General features: G+C 46.1%; 1 protein-coding gene across 1 annotated transcript in view; it reads right to left on the reverse strand.

The window, feature by feature from the left end:
- Positions 1 to 1,376: 1,376 nt before the first annotated feature.
- Positions 1,377 to 19,229, reverse strand: part of BUB3 (BUB3 mitotic checkpoint protein) — a 33,131-nt gene continuing 15,278 nt past the window's right edge. Inside the window, exons 3-7 of the mRNA XM_068258270.1 lie at positions 18,583 to 18,652; positions 15,742 to 15,893; positions 9,036 to 9,194; positions 4,584 to 4,761; positions 1,377 to 2,085 (exon numbers count right to left, since the gene is read on the reverse strand). Coding sequence (XP_068114371.1) covers positions 1,865 to 2,085; positions 4,584 to 4,761; positions 9,036 to 9,194; positions 15,742 to 15,893; positions 18,583 to 18,652 — 780 coding nt within the window. The 3' untranslated portion in view covers positions 1,377 to 1,864. The remainder of the gene's footprint in view (positions 2,086 to 4,583; positions 4,762 to 9,035; positions 9,195 to 15,741; positions 15,894 to 18,582; positions 18,653 to 19,229) is intronic.

Below are 19,229 nucleotides of genomic sequence, written 5' to 3' on the forward strand. Positions count from 1 at the left end.
GCTCACCCCTAGGTTCGGTATAGCACGCTGGTGTGTGAGAGCTCACTCCTAGGTTCGGTATAGCATGCTGGTGTGAGCGCACTCCTAGGTTCGGTATAGCATGCTGGTGTGAGAGCTCTCCTCTAGGTTCGGTACAGCATGCTGGTGTGAGCTCACTCCTAGGTTCGGTATAGCATGCTGGTGTGAGCTCACTCCTAGGTTCGGTATAGCATGCTGGTGTGAGAGCTCACCTCTAGGTTCGGTATAGCATGCTGGTGTGAGCTCACTCCTAGGTTCGGTATAGCATGCTGGTGTGTGAGCTCACCCATAGGTTCGGTATAGCATGCTGGTGTGAGCTCACTCCTAGGTTGGGTATAGCATGCTGGTTTGAGCTCAATCCTAGGTTCGGTATAGCATGCTGGTGTGAGAGCTCACCCCTAGGTTCAGTATAGCATGCTGGTGTGAGCTCACCCCTATGTTCGGTATAGCATGCTGGTGTGAGAGCTTACCTCTAGGTTCGGTATAGCATGCTGGTGTGAGAGCTCACCCCTAGGCTCTGTATATATGGCTTGTGTGAGAGATCACCGCTAGGTTCGGTATAGCATGCTGGTGTGAGTTCACTCCTAGGTTCGGTATAGCATGCTGGTGTGAGCTCACCCCTAGGTTCGGTATAGCATGCCGGTGTGAGAGCTCACTCCTAGGTTCGGTATAGCATGCTGGTGTGAGAGCTCACCCCTAGGTTCGGTATAGCATGCTGGTGTGAGAGCTCACCCCTAGGTTCGGTATAGCATGCTGGTGTGAGAGCTCACCCCTAGGTTCGGTATAGCATGCTGGTGTGAGAGCTCACCCCTAGGTTCGGTATAGCATGCTGGTGTGAGAGCTCACCGCTAGGTTCTGTATATATGGCATGCTTGTGTGAGAGATCACCGCTAGGTTCGGTATAGCATGCTGGTGTGAGCTCACCCCTAGGTTCGGTATAGCATGCTGGTGTGAGCTCACCCCTAGGTTCGGTATAGCATGCTGGTGTGAGAGCTCACCCCTAGGTTCGGTATAGCATGCTGGTGTGAGAGCTCACCGCTAGGTTCTGTATATATGGCATGCTTGTGTGAGAGATCACCGCTAGGTTCGGTATAGCATGCTGGTGTGAGCTCACCCCTAGGTTAGGTATAGCATGCTGGGGCAAGGAGTTCACTCCTAGGTTCGGTAGCGGGTTGGGAGGGAAACAATGATTTTCAGAACTGAGGTTTAAGCAATCCCAGTTAAAAAGTGCAAGTCTGCACAAATAGCCAGGCTATCATTTCTGAATAAATCAATACTCAGGCAGTAGTAACATCTTTGCTTTTACTTCACAAAAACAGAACTAGTATATAAACAATTAAAAAAGTACAATACAAAAGTTCTGACTTGCGAGCATTTATTGTCTGAAAAAAAACGGGTTTATTTACATAAAACACTCACAATCTAGACGGGGAATGTGACTTTATGTACAAAGAGAGAGAGAAAAGACTCAGGGAACAAAGAAAAAACCAAAGACAGACGAGCCAGAGGGCCGCACACATGTATAAAAAACACAGTAACCAGTGGCCTTTCCCTCCTCTGTGCAACTGAATGAAAGTCAACAGAGAGGAGCCCTCTGATAATGAGGGGCAAAAAATGCAGAGGAGGTCGACACGCTTCTGTATAAAACAACTGAGCATAATTTTATCTGTCAGACGTCTATCAACTGACGGATATTGAAAGCTTGGGAGGATGTGATAAAATCTCCCCCAGCCCTACAGTCAGCCACGGTAATCTTACTTTGCCATCAATAACGCTATTCATGAGGCAAAGGAAAATTAATAAAAAATCTGTGTGCTGGGGGGGAGGGAAGGCAGGTGACGCTGCCTCACTTGGGCTTTGTCTCTGCGTCTGTCACTTGGCGTATGAAGATAGCATCTTCAGGGTGTTCAATGTCATCCATTTCGTACATGTAGGAGGCGGCGATGGCCAGGATGCTGCCGTCGTTGCTGAAGGCCAGGGAGGCAATGCTGGTCGGGTAGCGGTGGAATTGGCACAGGCGCTTCTTGTTGAAAGGGTCCCAAATATTGACAAAGCCGTCCGAGCCACCTGCGGGGCGAACAGAAAAAAAAATACAATGTCACTTGAGTTTGTGGGGCGAACAGAAAAAAAGATACAATGTCACTTGAGTTTGTGGGATGAACAGGAAAAAGAAAGATACAATGTCACTTGAGTTTGCGGGGTGAACGAGAAAAAGATACAATATCACTTAGGTGTGCGGGGTGAACAGGGAAAAAAGTTACAATGTACTTCAGTTTGCAGGATGAACAGGAAAAAAAAAAAAAAGATAAGTCACTTGAGTTTGCGGGATGAACAGAGAAAAGAAGATACAATGTGTGATCCACACTAAATATACAGAACAGGAAAGCAATTGACCCTTCAGAAATAGAGAGCGCAGACAAGATTGTATTAAAAAGAGTGTAAAAATGATAGGAACACCTTCCTAAAAAATTTTTTTTTTAATTAGCCTGTTGCTCAGCTAGTGTGTTGATCTTCTGCTTCTGCTGTTACAGGTCTCAGAATACCACATTTGCTTGTCAGTCGGTGGTGCAGAAAGCATTAACGCCGTAATCCTAGGGTTTGTTAGGTTTGTTGTTGTTTTTTTTTTATATATATTTTTTTTAATTCTGCCACCCCCTCGAGATGTGGAAGTGATGCCCGGGTTCCAGTAATGCAGGGAGGGGGAGGAGTCCAGATGGAGCCAATTGTATGTGAGATGATTCCAAGTGGCTTTGAGCTCCATGGTGGTTGGAGCACACAGTGGGGTAATGTGACTCTGGAACTTGGGAGACCCTGGGGAGAGGAGTATGGGGACGTGTGTGTGTGTGTGTGTGTGTGTACAGTGTGCGTGTGTGTGTGTGTGTGTACGTGTGTGTGTGTGTGTGTGTGTGTGTGTGTGTGTGTGTGTACGTGTGTACGTGTGTGTGTGTGTGTGTGTGTGTACGTGTGTGTGTGTGTACAGTGTGTACAGTGTGCGTGTGTGTGTGTGTGTGTGTACGTGTGTGTGTGTGTGTGTGTGTACACGTGTGTGTACGTGTACATGTGTGTGTGTGTACGTGTGTGTGTACGTGTACGTGTGTGTGTGTGTACGTGTGTGTGTACGTGTACGTGTGTGTGTGTGTGTGTGTGTGTGTGTGTACGTGTGTGCACGTGTGTGTGTACGTGTGTGCACGTGTGTGTGTGTGCGTGTACAGTGTGTGTGTGTGTGTACGTGTGTGTGTACTTGTGTGTGTACGTGTACGTGTGTGTACTTGTGTGTGTACGTGTACGTGTGTGTGTGTGTGTGTACGTGTGTGTGTGTACGTGTGTGTGTGTGTGTGTACGTGTGTGTGTGTGTGTGTGTGTACGTGTGTGTGTGTGTGTGTGTGTGTGTACGTGTGTGTGCGTGTACGTGTGTGTACGTGTACGTGTGTGTACGTGTGTGTGTGTGTGTACGTGTACGTACGTGTGTGTGTACGTGTACGTGTGTGTGTGTGTACGTGTGTGTACGTGTACGTGTGTGTACGTGTGTGTGTACGTGTGTGTACGTGTGTGTGTGCGTGTGTGTGTGCGTGTGTACGTGTGTGTGTACGTGTGTGTGTGTGTGTGTACGTGTGTGTGTGTGTACGTGTGTGTACGTGTACGTGTGTGTACGTGTACGTGTGTGTACGTGTACGTGTGTGTACGTGTACGTGTGTGTACGTGTGTGTACGTGTACGTGTGTGTACGTGTACGTGTGTTAATGTATACCAGGATTTTTTTTTGCAGTGGGAGGGGTAACAATGTATACCAGGATTCTTTTTAGAAAGGAGGGCATAGCCACTCCCCATGGAAAGAAACTGAGTGCGAGTGCTGCCGAGTGATATGGGAGAGAGTGACAGCTACAATTCCCAAGGGGCCTCTGCAGTGAAACAGTGGCCACACAAGCTCACCACGAGAGTATTTAATTTTTTCCCATCACTTTAGGATTCCTTTAAGCTACAATTTTTTAAAATTCAAACACATACTGGAAGCTACGCTATTTCCTTTACAGCTTATTTATAATAAGGCCTGCAGAGATACAATAAAGGAAAAAAAGTAAGAAGGGACAGAACATATCTTCCAGTTTAACAAAGCAATTGATGCCCTTTTTTGTTGGTTTTAGACTCCAGGCACAGACATATCCCTAGTACACAGCAGACAGCGCAAACCAGATTACACCTTCCCAGCCATGCATACCAGACCACACTCTCCTTGCTGTCCGCAAACCACACACCTTCCCGGCCATGCAAACCAGACCACACTCTCCTTGCTGTCCGCACACCAGACCACACCTTCCCTGCCATGCAAACCAGACCACACCCTCCAGCCGCACGCAAACCAGACCACACCCACCTTGCTGTCCGCACACCAGACCACACCTTCCCTGCCATGCAAACCAGACCACACCCTCCAGCCGCACGCAAACCAGACCACACCCACCTTGCTGTCCGCACACCAGACCACACCTTCCCGGCCATGCAAACCAGACCACACCCTCCAGCCGCACGCAAACCAGACCACACCCACCTTGGCTGTTATGTACTGACCTGTGGCAAAGGTGTTGTGTACGTTGTGGAAGGACACCGCATTGACAGGGTAGATCTGCTCAATGTTGTTCTCCTTCAGCCGGTGACACTTGAAGGCGTATTTCTTCTTCTGGACTTCAAGGCTTGGGTCCAAATATTCCACAGCGACTCGTCCTTCGATGGAGCTCAGCACATAGCCCTGGTGCACGGAACAAAGCAGCAGTTAGAGCCATCAGCAGTTCTACCTAAAGCAGACGTCAATCAGGCAGCAATCTCTACTGAACAAGTCTTCCAGGATTTCAGAGACTTGTTTAATAATAAACCAATAGCTGGCTTCCCTCTCATGCTGGAGACATTTAATTAACAAGGTGTAACGATGAGAAGAATCCCAGTGTGGAAAGTCAATCAGTGAAGTGATCGCACTGTTGTGTTCCGTGGCTCGGGGCAAAGATAAAGAACAAGATGTCAGTGAGCAGGAAGAGGGAGCCCTTGTGCTGGACGTGCCGCTGTCGCCTGAGTTGGCTGGATAGTGTACTGGTTAAAGGACAAATGAAGTGAGAAGAATATGGAGGCTGCCATATTTATTTCCTGTTAAACAATACGAGTTGCCTGGCAGCCCTGTTGAACTATTTGGCTGCGGCAGTGTTTGAAGAACACCAGGAACAAGCATCAACCTAATCTGGTCAGATCGGACAATGTCAGAAACACCTGATCTGCTGCATGCTTGTTCAGGGGCTATGGCTGAAAGTAGTACAGGCAGAGGGTCAGCAGGGCTGCCAGGCAACTGGTATTGTTTAAAAGGAAATAAATATGGCAGCCTCCATATCCTTCTCACTTCAGTTGTCCTTTAAGGGCTCTACCTCTGACACAGGAGACCAGGGTTCTAAAGTTGTCTCTTCCTGGTAAGTAAGCCAGCACCTGTTCAGTAAGGAGACCTTGGCCAAGACTCCCTATCATTACTATTGCCTATCGAGCTCTATGTTATTTGTCTTGTCTTGAGTTTAGTACAAGCGGGAGACCAGCAAGCCGACTAAACTACTCGCTATCCATGGCCTTCATTGTGCTGTACCGATAGATTTTATGCTGTTGTTCACGCCCAAATTTTTGCTTAGGAATGACCCGATTGCCGCAGAATAAATAATGAATTCTTCTGCAGACTGGAAGCTCATAACCCAAGCTGGTCAACCAGATGCCAATAGTCGTATCTTGTATGCACATTTAATGCAAATGGGAGGAAACTTAGAATTGGACTAATGAAAATGGGCAGAAAAGGCACCTGATTGGGCGCAGTTCCAAGCGGCACACAATCTCCATTCATGACCAGCTCTACAGATTTCCATTGGATGGTTAAAGTAAACCTAAAGCGGATCCAAGATGAAAAACTAACTAGATAAGATATATAGACAATTTACTTGTTATAAAGTTTAGATAGTTTACACAGCAAATCTAGCTGCAAACAACTTCAAGTTTATGGTTATTCAGCCATGTTCTGTTTGTCACATTGTCCCAGGCTGAGGGCTGGAGATGCTATCAGCTTGCCTGTGTGTAAATTCAGTCCCCTCCTCTGCCTCTGAAATCAATGGCTAGTAACCTCCTCCTCCTGCCCAGACTAAAGCTCCCATAAGCCCTTGCTACAGTGCCAAGGCACAAAAGGAGCTGTGGGCGAGGCTTGTTTAGTTTATAGGGAATTAGAGTATTAAAACAAAACCAAAAAAATATTTGGCTTGAGGAATGCCCTATAAACTATATGAAAGGAACACAATTATGCAATGAGGAAAAGTTTATCTCGGATCCACTAAGTCATTTACAAAACTCTCGCATCCAAGACTTCTCAGGGGCAGTCCCTCTCCTTTGGAACTCTCTCCCTCAGCCGGTTCATCATGCCACGAGTCTGGAAACGTTCAAATGTACTCTGAAAACACACCTCTTCAGACAAGCCTATAATTTGCTATAGGCAGCACTGAAGGCACACTGGCTCACCCACTAATCCTTGTGTTTCCTTCCCCTTTGTTTCCTCCCCACTACCCTCTAGATTGTAAGCCCGCAAGGGCAGGGACCTCCTCCTAGTGTTTCTCATACTGCTGTTATTTTAACATATGTACATGTACCAACTACATATCAACTATGTATGTATCTGTATTTATTCTATTCAATGTCATGACTGTACAGTGTCTTGTATTTCTTATGTATATTTGTTCCCCATTATTTGTTTGTACTATGAACAGCGCTACGGAAGATGTTGGCGCTATATAAATAAAAAATAATAATAAATACCCGCCTACTTATGGAGAGGCAATGCTCTAGATCCCATCAGGCATCTCTTTCTGTGCTCTCATCCCACAGCTGTCTATCCCCCCCCCCCCCCCCCTGGAGTCCTTGAAAAGCTTTAGAAGCACTTGTGTCCCCCAGTGATTCTGAAGACGATCTGGAGCTTCTGAGCTGCCCGTCTTCATAAACGCTGGAGGAGGCGTTCTTCTGAAGCCTCCCGAAGGCACGGGATTTCAAAGGGGGACATCGGGGGACCAGGAAGGCTCTATGGGATCCACAGCCTTCCCTCTAAATAGTTAAGCATCTAACTTCTACTTTAAAGCGTACCAGAACTCAGAATTTCCTCTCTGCTCTAAGAGATACGCAACCACATAATAACCTTTATAGAAAAGTATTCCTATGTTACAGCTGATACAAATCCTGCAATAAATCTGCAGTGTTTCTACTTCCTGTTTCATGGAAGCAGACATATTGTTTATAGCCTGTGCGTTCAAATGGGCTTATCTGCCATAGGCTGTCATGTGACACGGGGAGGAGGTCAAATTACAACTTGAGAAAATATACAAACGAGGGGGAATTAGACGGCCTAAACTCTCTAAATACATACACAGTGCATTTCTTTGTTTTCCTTCTGTCTTGTGCAACAGTTCAGGTCCACTTTAAGCACACTTCACATTAGCTTTAAAGGGAACCAGAGACGTTGGGGGAAAGCTGTTATACATACCTGGGGCTTCCTCCAGCCCCATACGCACGGATCGCTCCCACGCCGCCGTCCTCAGCTGCCTGGGTCCGCCGGTACCAGGTCCCGTCATTACCGCCAGTCGGCCGGCAGACGCGGCCAATTGTCTGCATCACAGGGGGCTCCCTCCATATAAGTACGCGTGAGGCTGCATACTGCGCAGCCGCATGCGTACGGGTATGGAGGGAGCCCCTGTGATGCGGACAATTGGCCGCGTCCGCCGGAAGTGACGGGACCCGGTACCGTCGATACAGGAAGCGGTGGACGGCGGCGTGGGAGCGATCCGTGCGTATGGGGCTGGAAGAAGCCCCAGGTATGTATAAAAGCTTTTTCTGTTTTTAACGAGCGTTCCTCTCTGGTTCCCTTTAAAGAGTATCTCTAAAAAAAAAAAAAAAAAAAAAAAAAAAAAAGTGCCCCTGGGGGATACTTACCTCAGTCCTCTGCAGTAGCCCCGATCTAGTGCTGGCTCCATCCGAAATTCTGCTGGCAAGCTTTCGGCAGATGCATGAAGACGCAGTAGCGCCTGCAGCACGCGGTGGCGTTTACCTTTTGGATCCAGCGCATGCACAGCACCATCTTCCTCCTCAGGCTCCAGAGGGAACAGCCCGAGGGGGAAGAGGGTACTGCGCCTGCGCTGGATTCAAAATATTGCCGCCTGCAGCAGTCTCGGGGTCCCAGCGCTGATCGGGCCTACTGTGGAGGACGGGAGAAGACTCAATAGAATCCAGAGACTTCCCCCTCCTCAGGTAAGTACCCCCCAAGGGCAAAGATGAAACAATGTAACGTGACATGATTGGAACCCCCCGGCACTTGCTTGGGGACAAGATATTGGACAGAAGAGCATCATACACGTGTTTATTTGATTAACCAAAACAAAAAAAACCAGCCTAACTATGTTCAATCAAATATATCCATTAGGACATTTCAAAATCTCACAAACTATAAATCAAAGCGTCCATGGCATAAATAATAACAACTGACCAATCAACTAGTCAAAGGAGTAACAATTTATTCAGGACTTTTCCAAAAACCATTAAAAACAAGCAGCGGTGAGCATGTCAAATGATTTAAATACAATTATAGTGGGTATGAGTACAAATACATCCAATACAATCACATATACATAGCCAAACCGTTCCTAGATCTAGAACTGTAGATAACGCAACCTAGATCTAGGAACGGTTTGGCTATGTATATGTGATTGTATTGGATGTTTTTGTACTCATTCCCACTATAATTGTATATAAATTATTTGGCATGCCCAACGCTGCTTGTTTTTAATGGTGTTATGTTTTTTTGGATAAGTCCTGAATAAATTGCTACTCCTTTGACTAGTTGATTGGTCAGTTATTATTTATGCCATGGACGCTCAGAATGATCCACCGGAGTGAACGCTGGGCGTGATCCGTGTGCACAAGACCTTGTTCTAGCATCGTATAACAGTGCCCGGGGAATATCGGCGTTACCTGCTTGTTAGGAAAGGCTCGGATACACCGGGTTTGGTATTTAAGACTGGATTCCCTTCTCTGCTGTACGTAGCCCATGTTCCGCAGGTCCCACACCAGCACCCTTCTGCCAGCTGTGCCCACGATCAGACGGTCTCCGGATACAGACAGCGTGTACACCTGGCGAGGAAAGAAAAGTCACGCTCAGACTGATGATAAAGGAGAGACTGACAGGACTCCACCAATCGCAGCAGGGAATGAGAAGAAGGGGAGGGGCTGCAGCTGTTCACACTTGTATAAAATTGCTTCTCCAATAAAAAAAAAAAAAGCTTGCGGCTTTAAAGGGAACCTAAAGTAAATGAAGAAAACAAAAAAAGTTTAAGTTACCTGGGGCTTCTACCAGCCCCTGCAGCCATCCCGTGCTTACGCCGTCACTCTGCGATGCTCCCGTCACCAGCAGCACCCCTCTTCCTTCTGGATGCGCGGCCTCAGTCCATGCACCTCCTGATGGATACGCAGCGCGAGAAAATCTCTATGCGCAGACCGCTCCCAGCGACGGGAGGAGGTTTCAGGACGTGCAGAGCCAGGGATTCGCATGAGCAGTGGCCACTGACTCACTGACTCGCTGAGTCGCCTGGCCGAAAGAGGGGCGCTGCGGAGGATTGGAGGATCGCTCAGTGACCGCACAGGCGGGCTGGTAGAAGTCAAGGTCAGTTAAATGGTTTGTTTTTTTCCCCCATATGCTTTAGGTTCCATTTAACTACTATAAGACCGCTCCACGCCAACTGGCATGGACGCGGCGGCAGCCCTAGGACCGCTTAACGCCAATTGGCATGCAGTACTGGGGGTGTGTTTTGCAGGTGATTGCGCGCGCTGATGAGTGCGCATCTCTGCTACGCTCCGTCATCAGCCTCCCGGCAGCGATTGCCGTTAGGAGACTGTACATTTACAATGTACAGCACTGCGATCTACGGCAGCGATGTACTGGGGACAGTCATGTTACACGGCTGTCCCCCTGTGAGGTTCAGAGAGCGATCGGCTGTCATAGGCCGATGTCTATGCGAGCCGATCGCTGGGGTTGGGGGGAGGGGAAATGTGTAAAGAGGAAGAGTGAGATGTGTAAGCCTACGGTCAAGTGGTTAAATGTCTCACGGGATGATGCCATAAACATTTTCACTTTTGATTTATTTTTTTTTTATTTATTTTTTTTTTACTAAATTTAACTTTCAAAAGAAATGCCAAGATTGAGAAGAAAAAAAAACGAAGCCTAAAAAAAAATGTCAGCTGGCTGCAGGAGTCACTCCCGAGACAGCAGTGATATCAGTTCTATGATGAAATAAACCATGCCGAAACTATCATAATATCACACCATGATGGACAGTCATGCCTGGTTTGACTGTGCCCCCCCCCCCCCCCCCCCCAAATTATTAAAGAGAAACCGTAACCAAGAATTGAACTTCATCCCAATCAGTAGCCGATACCCCCTTTTACATGAGAAATCTATTCCTTTTCACAAACAGACCATCAGGGGGCGCTGTATGGCTGATATTGTGGTGAAACCCCTCCCACAGGAAACTGAGGACAGTGGTCTGGGCAGTTTCCTGTCAGTGAACCTCGTTGCATTGTGGGAAAGAGCTGTTTACAGCTGCCAAAAAAGCAAGCAGCAGCTACTTCCACTGACATCACCTGCCAGTAGTAAAAATGTCCCCAAGTCAGAATGTAAATCAGGGAGAGGAATGATTTTACAATGGGCAAACACTGACTAAAACATTTATACTTAATTATTGTAAAAATAAAGCACTTTTTTTTTTTTTTACATTATTTTCACTGGAGTTTCTCTTTAAAGAGAATCTGTATTGTTAAAATCGCACAAAAGTAAACATACCAGTGCGTTAGGGGACATCTCCTATTACCCTCTGTCACAATTTCGCCGCTCCCCGCCGCATTAAAAGTAGTTAAAAACAGTTTTAAAAAGTTTGTTTATAAACAAACAAAATGGCCACCAAAACAGGAAGTAGGTTGATATACAGTATGTCCACACATAGAAAATACATCCATACACAAGCAGGCTGTATACAGCCTTACTTCTGAATCTCTAGAGATCACTTGTGTGTGTTTACCTTCTGACCCCTTCAGCTCCCACCCACTGAAGTGACAGGCTTCCTGCAGACAGCTCTGCCTACGTGGTTAATTCCTCAGTATGTGACCTTCCAGCTCCTTTCACAGCCTAGGATTTTTATCCAGCTCTCTTCTATCACTGATAAGATAGAGAAGCTGCTGGCTTATGTAAATAAAACACACACTGGAGTGTGCATAGAGTAACAGATCTGCACTGAAGAGTTGGCAGCCTTCCAGACACAGGCCGACAAGTCTGACAGGGGAAAGATACATTGATTTGTTACAGAGACTGTCATAGTATAAAGTGCTGCAGTGAGCCACAACACATTAGAACAGGTTTAGGAACTTGTAGGATGGTAGAAAAAACTTTGTAATTTTTGTTACAGAGTCACTTTAAGTCACTAACCTCCAAGTTTCAGTTTATAATACGTTAACCAGCACAACCTGAAGTGGGAAAAAACACTTGATATGAAATGTATGTGTAGTATGGATAAGAAATAGAACATTAGTAGCAAAGAAAAGAACCTCATTTTTATTTTCAGTTATATGGCCTGTTTCTTTTTTTACAACACTTTTTTTTACAACACTGCATCATTCTGCCACATTTGCAGTCTAAAATCAACACTTTGGGCTTGATTCACAAAGCAGTGCTAAGTGTTAGCACGCTTGTGAAAAGCCCCGTATCACGCCTAAAGTTAGTTTAGGCGTGATAAATAGAACCCGCGCGCAACGTCACATGATGAAAACAAAAGATCGCATGGGGTGCGACCTTCACGTCGCACAGTGCAACATTAAAGAAAACCTGAACTGAAAATTAAAAGTCAAAACAAACTTACACAAGTCATACTTACCTCCCGTGTAGTCTACTCCTCAATCTCTTTCTCCTCTCCTGCGTCCTGTTTGTCCACTGTGATCAGTGGAATTTTTCGTCCTCCATTTTGAAAATGGCCATTACCCCATAACAGCTTTCTGGTCAGCACACTGTTAAACTGTAACATCGTCCACTTGAGCCATAGGGAAACATGGACATTACCGGGCACATCAGTTGTCCACTCAGCTGTAACTGACAGCAACTGATATATAACTGACAGCAACTGATATATAACTGACATATTTCAGATCTGACAAAATATTGTCAGAACTGGAAGGGATAATTGTCAGAAGAAAATGGTGAGCTTCAGAAAGGAACTGATGACAAGGTAACTATGTAATGTTCATTTGAAGTTGCCTCGTGTGTTTAAGTTAAATAATTTTGCTCAGTACAGGTTCTCTTTAAGGTTGCACCCCACGCGACCTCATAGGTGCATCGGGTGCGCCATTTTCGTCGTGCCACGATGCGACATTGCGAGCGCAGAATTTCCTGCACGAGACTTTGCGCGCGATGCGATTTTAAAAACCGGTGCTAACCTGCTTAGCACCCTGGTTAACACGCCCAAAGTCTTTAGACGTGCTAAGTAGGTTAGCACCGCTTTGTGAAACTAGGCCTTTGTCTTTTAAGCTATAAAAACAAGCAGAAATAGTTACCGTTATTCTTTGAGCTTTCCTGCAGTAAAACCTTATCTCAAGCCGTCTCTCGCCGTTTCTTAGCTGTTTAAGTGCTTCAGAAAACAGGACTGAATTCTACCCAGCGGGTGAACGGCTCAGAGAAGCTCTCTTGCATAGATAACAATTGAAGTTTTTTTTTAACTCTTCCTGTACTGGAAAGCCTTATGAGACACTTCTTTGCTACTGACGTTCTATTTCTTAGCTGCACTACACATACAATTAAAGGGGCACTACAGTGAAAAACTGTAAAATTTAAAATCTGTGCAAACATATACAAATAAGAAGTACATTTTTTTTCAGAGTAAAATGAGCCATAAATTACTTTTCTCCTATATTGCTGTCACTTGCAGTAGGTAGTAGAAATCTGACGGAAGCGACAGGTTTTGGACTAGTCCATCTCTTCATAGGGGATTCTCAGCAAGGCTTTTATTCTTTATAAAGATATTCCCTGAAAAGGATTTAAAAAATGATGCTGGCCAGCTTCCCTGCTCCCTACACAGTTTTTTGGCAGTTGGACAGAGCAACTGCCATTCACTAAGTGCTTTTGAAAATAAATATATCCCTGAGAATCCCCCATGAAGAGATGAACTAGTCCAAAACCTGTCACTTCTGTCATATTTCTACTACCTTCTGTAAGTGACAGCAACATAGGACAAAAGTAATTTATGCTCATTTTACTCTGGAAAAAATGTACTTCTTATTTGTATATGTTTGCACATATTTTACATTTTACAGTTTTTCGCTGTAGTGCCCCTTTAATTTATCATAAGTTTATTTTCGCTTCAGGTTTGCTTTAGGACCTTACAAGCTTCCTTGACTAGGTGCCAGCTTTCCCCTGTATGCGCAATGGATTCTATTGACTGTGAAGTCACCATTCAGTCACACAGTGTGTGCAGAATATCCTCCCTGCGAGATGCTGACCCTCTTCACCTGCCCTCTGGCGTCTTCATACATCACAAGGGCCGATGGCTCTATGCATGAGATCCCGCCTAGCACTAATCACTGCCTGACGTGGGGAAGCCATAAGTAATCACTCCTCATCGCTCCTGGCTGGATTCCCTGAGGAGGGCTGCTGGAGCGTGCCGGGAGACGAGGAGCTCCCGGCCTTCTGATAAAGACGGCTCAGCCATCGGTAGTCTAATGAGACCTTCACTCAATCCATACCAAGAGCATCCAGGCAGGGGTCACACTTGTCTTTCAGCTTACTACACTTTTCAGAAAGCTGAAAGACAAGTGTGTCCCCTGCCTTGGTCACGGTTTCTCTTTAAAGGACAGCAAAATAGACAAACATATCCTCAATCCACAAGATTACATTATGTTATTTATACATGCGTTTCAAACAGAATAAAAATGACATTTGTATTGGTTACTTCAAGTGCCACGGTTATTGTATGTTCTATATGAAATATTCAATCTTTGTAAGCTGTAACGTGTGCCTCGACTGCAGAACAAAGATTATTCAAATGGAAGGGGTGGGTCCAAAAGTCAGAGGAAATGAAAAGGATTGTCACAGGTCACATACGAGGCACACATTTTCTGCAATCAGACATGTATGTCAGAAATTCAATGAGCAAGTATCATCGTTCTTATCTTGACTTGCTTTCAATTAAGAACAATTTGCTGCAAGTTCACTTTAATAAAAGGAGGGGCAAGCAGTTAGCTGCAGACATGCGCTGACAAACAGGTAGGTTTGGGGCGAAGCTTTGCTTAGAGCTGTACAAGCAGTACAGCTCTGACCAAAGCCCCGCCCCAAACCTACCTGTTGGTCAGCGCATGTCTGCAGCTAACTGCATGCCCCTCCTTTTAAAGTGAACTTGCAGCAATTTGTTCTTAATTGCAAGCAAGTAGACAGTAGGACGCTGAAGGAAAGGGCACAAAACTAATTCTTCTGGGCTATCTGAATCATAAAACTGTTAGAAACTCAGGATGAAACATTCAGCAAGCAATACCTCCCATACATTTTATACGTACATTCCTAACCAGGCAATGAAACAATGTGTGTGTGTGCTGTGTAACGTGTATAAATTACGCCACAAGCCTATTGTGAATCAGGCATTTCAGAGGACGCCCGATTTTTCCTAGCTGGGTCCTGGTGCTGCACGTCTCACAACACAACTTGCAGAAAATGGAGGAAAAGTTAGGCTGGCCCAACGCCGCTGAGGATTGTAGGAAAAATTATAAATGAGGGTAGCAGCTGCAGCCACTTTACTCTAATGCCACAGGTACGACTTCTGCCACCATTACCAAGACATAGTGCGGCTAAAGCGCGCAAGGAAAGGAGAAAGGGGGAGGGGGAACGAGAAAGAACAGGGCCTAATGAAACAATCTTGCCGAGAATCCTAAATCTTCTTTACAAACTGGTGTCACACCTGGATTGGAAGTAGTCTTTCTGGCCAGCGGGCTCATCAATCACCCCCAAACCAGCGTGTCAAGCCTCCGAGTGGGTGGACACATTTATCAGGAGTATGAAGGGGGGTGTAGAGAAAGAAAGAAAAAATCCCAGAGAAAAAAAAAAAAAAAAAAAAACAGCATTGACATGCTGGGCTGTCTCCGCCGATAGGTAGGCGGCTTCCCAGTGGCTGTCTATTATGTGCTGTCCTGTCAGCTATTCATCACTGGCTTTTACTGGCCACATACACCCATAAATCACAGAGAGAAACAATGCAATTATTCTGCTCCCGCACAAAGGTCTCACCAGAAGTAGATTCAGTCGTGATGGGGTAAAAATGACGGCCATTTAGATGGAGTGGAGAGTCGGGTAATGATGCCGGCGAAACCGGCCGGTGTGTTTTAAGGGGGAAGCGCGGGCGCGGAAGTGCTGTGTTGATTTACTGGACGGAAAAGCTTTCCTGCTTCATCTTGACACGGTAACTTAGTGGAAAATATGGAGGAGGGAGAGGATGTAATAACTTAAATGGCGGCGCTGTAATCTTACGGCGTCCTGGCGGCGGGGAAACGATCGCTTTTAGCTGAGCCCTGGACAGCACTTCGAGGAGGAGTGGAGGGGGCACAACTTCTCCAGGCGAGTTCAGGACAGGTACGACCAGACGCAATCGATACAAACCTTGTCCGGCTGAGAGAAGGTCCCGGCGTTGCACGGAGTCCGCGGGTCCCATAATTTCACGGTCTGGTCCCAGCTTCCTGTCACCATGACATTGACCTCCGGGCAGAACTCCACGCATCGGATTGGGGCGTCATGACTCCCGACCACAGATTCTGCAAACAGATACAATGGGCCCGATTTAACAAAGCATTGCCGACAGTTATTTCTTCTTAAAAAGTTCTAACCAGCAGGTAACTGCTCTGCAAGATAATAAGAAACTTCTTAAAGAGAAACTCCGACCAAGAACTGAACTTTATCCCAATCAGTAGCCGATACCCCCTTTTACATGAGAAATCTATTCCTTTTCACAAACAGACCATCAGGGGGCGCTGTATGACTGATACTGTGGTGAAACCCCTCCCACAAAGAAATTCTGAGCACGTACTCTTGGCAGTTTCCTGTCTGTGAACCCTGTTACATTGTGGAAAATAGCCGTTTACAGCGGTTTCCAACTGCCAAAACAGCAAGCAGCAGCTACATCACCTGCCAACAGTAAAAATGTCACCATGTAATAAATGTCAGAATGTAAATCAGGGATTTAAAAGATTTTACAACGGGCAAACACTGACTAAATCATTTATACATTATTATTGTAAAAATGAAGCACTTTTTTTATTACATTATTTTCACTGGAGTTCATCCTTCTTAAGATTGGCAGTTTAGCGCTAATTTCTAGAACTGCACTACAGTTCCAAATAGTGCGAATCCATCCCTAAACAGCAGCAGATTAACTACTTAAGGACCGCGGTGTTAAACTCCCCTAGCGACCAGGCCATTTTTTCCTAAATAGACCACTGCAACTTTTATGGCCTCGCTGCAGGGCCGCTCAACTCAGCACACAAGTGATTCTCCCTTTTCTACCCACCAACAGAGCTTTCTGTTGGTGGGGTCTGATCGCTCCCCAGATTTTTTTTTATATAAATATTTCTTTTAATATTTTTTAAGTAAATAGCTCTATTTTTTTTTAAACAATTTTTATAATCTCCCACCCGCCAATTCAGCCTATGACAGCAGATCGCCTTTGTGCCTCTGGAGGGGACAGCCAAGTGACACGGCGGTCCCCAGTACAGCTCTGCCTTATATTGCAGCACTGTACAGTGTTAATAGATGGCGGTTTCGCCGTCTAACAGTCCCCGAGCGGCGATCGCCACTGGGAGTCTGATGGCGGAGCAGAGCTCCGTCATACATGCGGAGATGCACGCGATCTCCTGCAATCTCCGCCCGCAGCCATTCACGCCAATCGGCGTGGAGTGGTCCTGGGGCTGCCGCACTGCTCACGCCAATGGGCGCGTAGCAGTCGTTAGGAGGTTAAAGTGAACCTCCGGACTAAAGATCTACTCAACAGAACTGAAAAGGCGTGGTGTTTCTGTGGGGGGTTTCTGAGGAGAAAAACTGCCACTTACCTGGGGCTTCTATCAGCCCCTGCAGCTGTAATGTCCCACGCCGTCCTGCGCCCATCCGCCGTTCCCGGCAGCCGGCACCGGGCTATTATTCGTCTGTCACACCTCCGCTCGCGTCATCTGAGGCTTACTGCGCAGGCGCAGTACAACGTTTTCTTGTACTGCGATTGCGCAGTAAGCTTCCGATGACGCAGGCGGAAGCGTGCGGGTGCGCGGCCACTGTAGCACAGCCGCAGTTGGATCCCATGCCGCGCTAGACCGGGGCCGGCGGTGGAGAACGGCAGATGGGAGGAGGACTGCGTGGGACATTACCGCTGCAGGGGGCTAATAGAAGCCCAAGGTAAGTGTGTTTTTCTCCTCAGAAACCCCCCACAGAACTCCTTTAACAGTTTCACAGCATCAGAACTTTGTTTTTCTTACCAAAGCATCATTTTTAGCTGCATTTTTTAGCTAAGCTCCTCCCATCAAAGAAAACTGCCCGTTCATTTTTCCCCTGATGCTGTGCAAAGCATGATGGGATTTCCTATGATGTTATTCATGTTGCCTAGCAACTGGGAGGGGTGATCAGCACACAGGACAGCTGGAACTGTGTCTCATGCTCCCCATCACCTCCTTTCAACCAAAAAGATGGCGGCCCTCATGAAAAACATTTGCCTGTTCTTTTAAAACAGGGTGGGTAAGAGATTATATTACCTACCTATTTTAATTAACATAACTAATGTAACTTAATGACAGTATGTTTGTTTAGGCTGGAGTTCCTCTTTAAGCAGTGCTAAATAGCACTTGCACAGAATGTGCAGTGCAGGCTAGTCATGATTTGTGAAGAGCTCCTCCCCACTGCTGAATTCCTCCCTCAGAGCCTGCCGGTATCAATACAACTGAGAAACCTTCCTAACTCCTCCTATTTAATACGGAAACTGTGCATGGATTTAAAAACCTAAAAACCTACCAATCTTTTGTCCCAGACACTCTTAATAAATGCCCCCCAAAGTGAAGGCAATTTACAGGGGGGCTTACACCCAACAGGCTAAAATACGGTGCTGCTGAACTAGTAATCTTTCCATTCAAAGGGAACATGCTCTGATGCAACATATTTTGGCGTGAGGTTTGCCATTACTTTTTGTAGAAGGGAACAAAGTTGGGGATAAGAGGACATTAATCAAGATTGTAAGTGTTAAGGCGTCCATACAACTCTCAGTTTACATTTATTAAGAGTCAGATTGTTTTTTTCCGGATTCAGACTCCAGGTACCCAAAAATGACTCTGATTACTTAGCCCCGGCTAAAGCACTAAACTTGGAGACCGATTTATTTGTTTTGCCCTCGACAAATATGGAGTGCACTTTAGATCTGGCAATTTGATGTCAGATTTTGTTGGGAATCATTACAATAGGCATACTTACCCGAATCTGTGTTCAAGTCATGCATCTTTAACTGATGATCTAAACCTCCACTCCAAGCGCGAGTCGGGTCCTGCAACACAAAAGTCACTCATTAGTAAATATAAAATGTACCATAGATACAGCACTAAAGTGATCCTGTAGAACCCTGTAGATCCTCTCTCCCCTATACAGTTCCCTGGTGTCTAGTGGTCCTGCTCCCTCCCTTGTAGTTCCCTGGTGTCTAATGGCTCCCGTCCAAACCCTATACAGTTCCCCGGTGTCTAGTGGTCCTCCCTCCCCTATACAGTTCCCTGGTGTCTAGTGGTCCTGCTCCCTCCCTTGTAGTTCCCTGGTGCCTAATGGCTCCCCTCCAAACCCTATACAGTTCTCCACCTCCAGTATAGCCCCCTGGTGGCTAGAAATGGCCAAACAATGCAAAGTGAGGAAACCACGGGCAGGGAACAACGACAAATTGAATGGCTCCGAGGGCCAGATATGTCCCGCAGGCTGGCATTTGACATGTATGCATTAAAGAGTACTTCCAGTGTAAATAAAGAGCCTGTGATGTAAGGTTGTCATTGCTGCAGGATGCTCACCAGTAATTTATAAGGCTGGTGAAGCTAGTTCTGCGCTGATATGTAAACACTGAAGGTTAACCCTTTCTGTGC

This window comes from Hyperolius riggenbachi, chromosome 10, assembly GCF_040937935.1.
Source record: "Hyperolius riggenbachi isolate aHypRig1 chromosome 10, aHypRig1.pri, whole genome shotgun sequence".
Classification (NCBI taxonomy): domain Eukaryota; kingdom Metazoa; phylum Chordata; class Amphibia; order Anura; family Hyperoliidae; genus Hyperolius; species Hyperolius riggenbachi.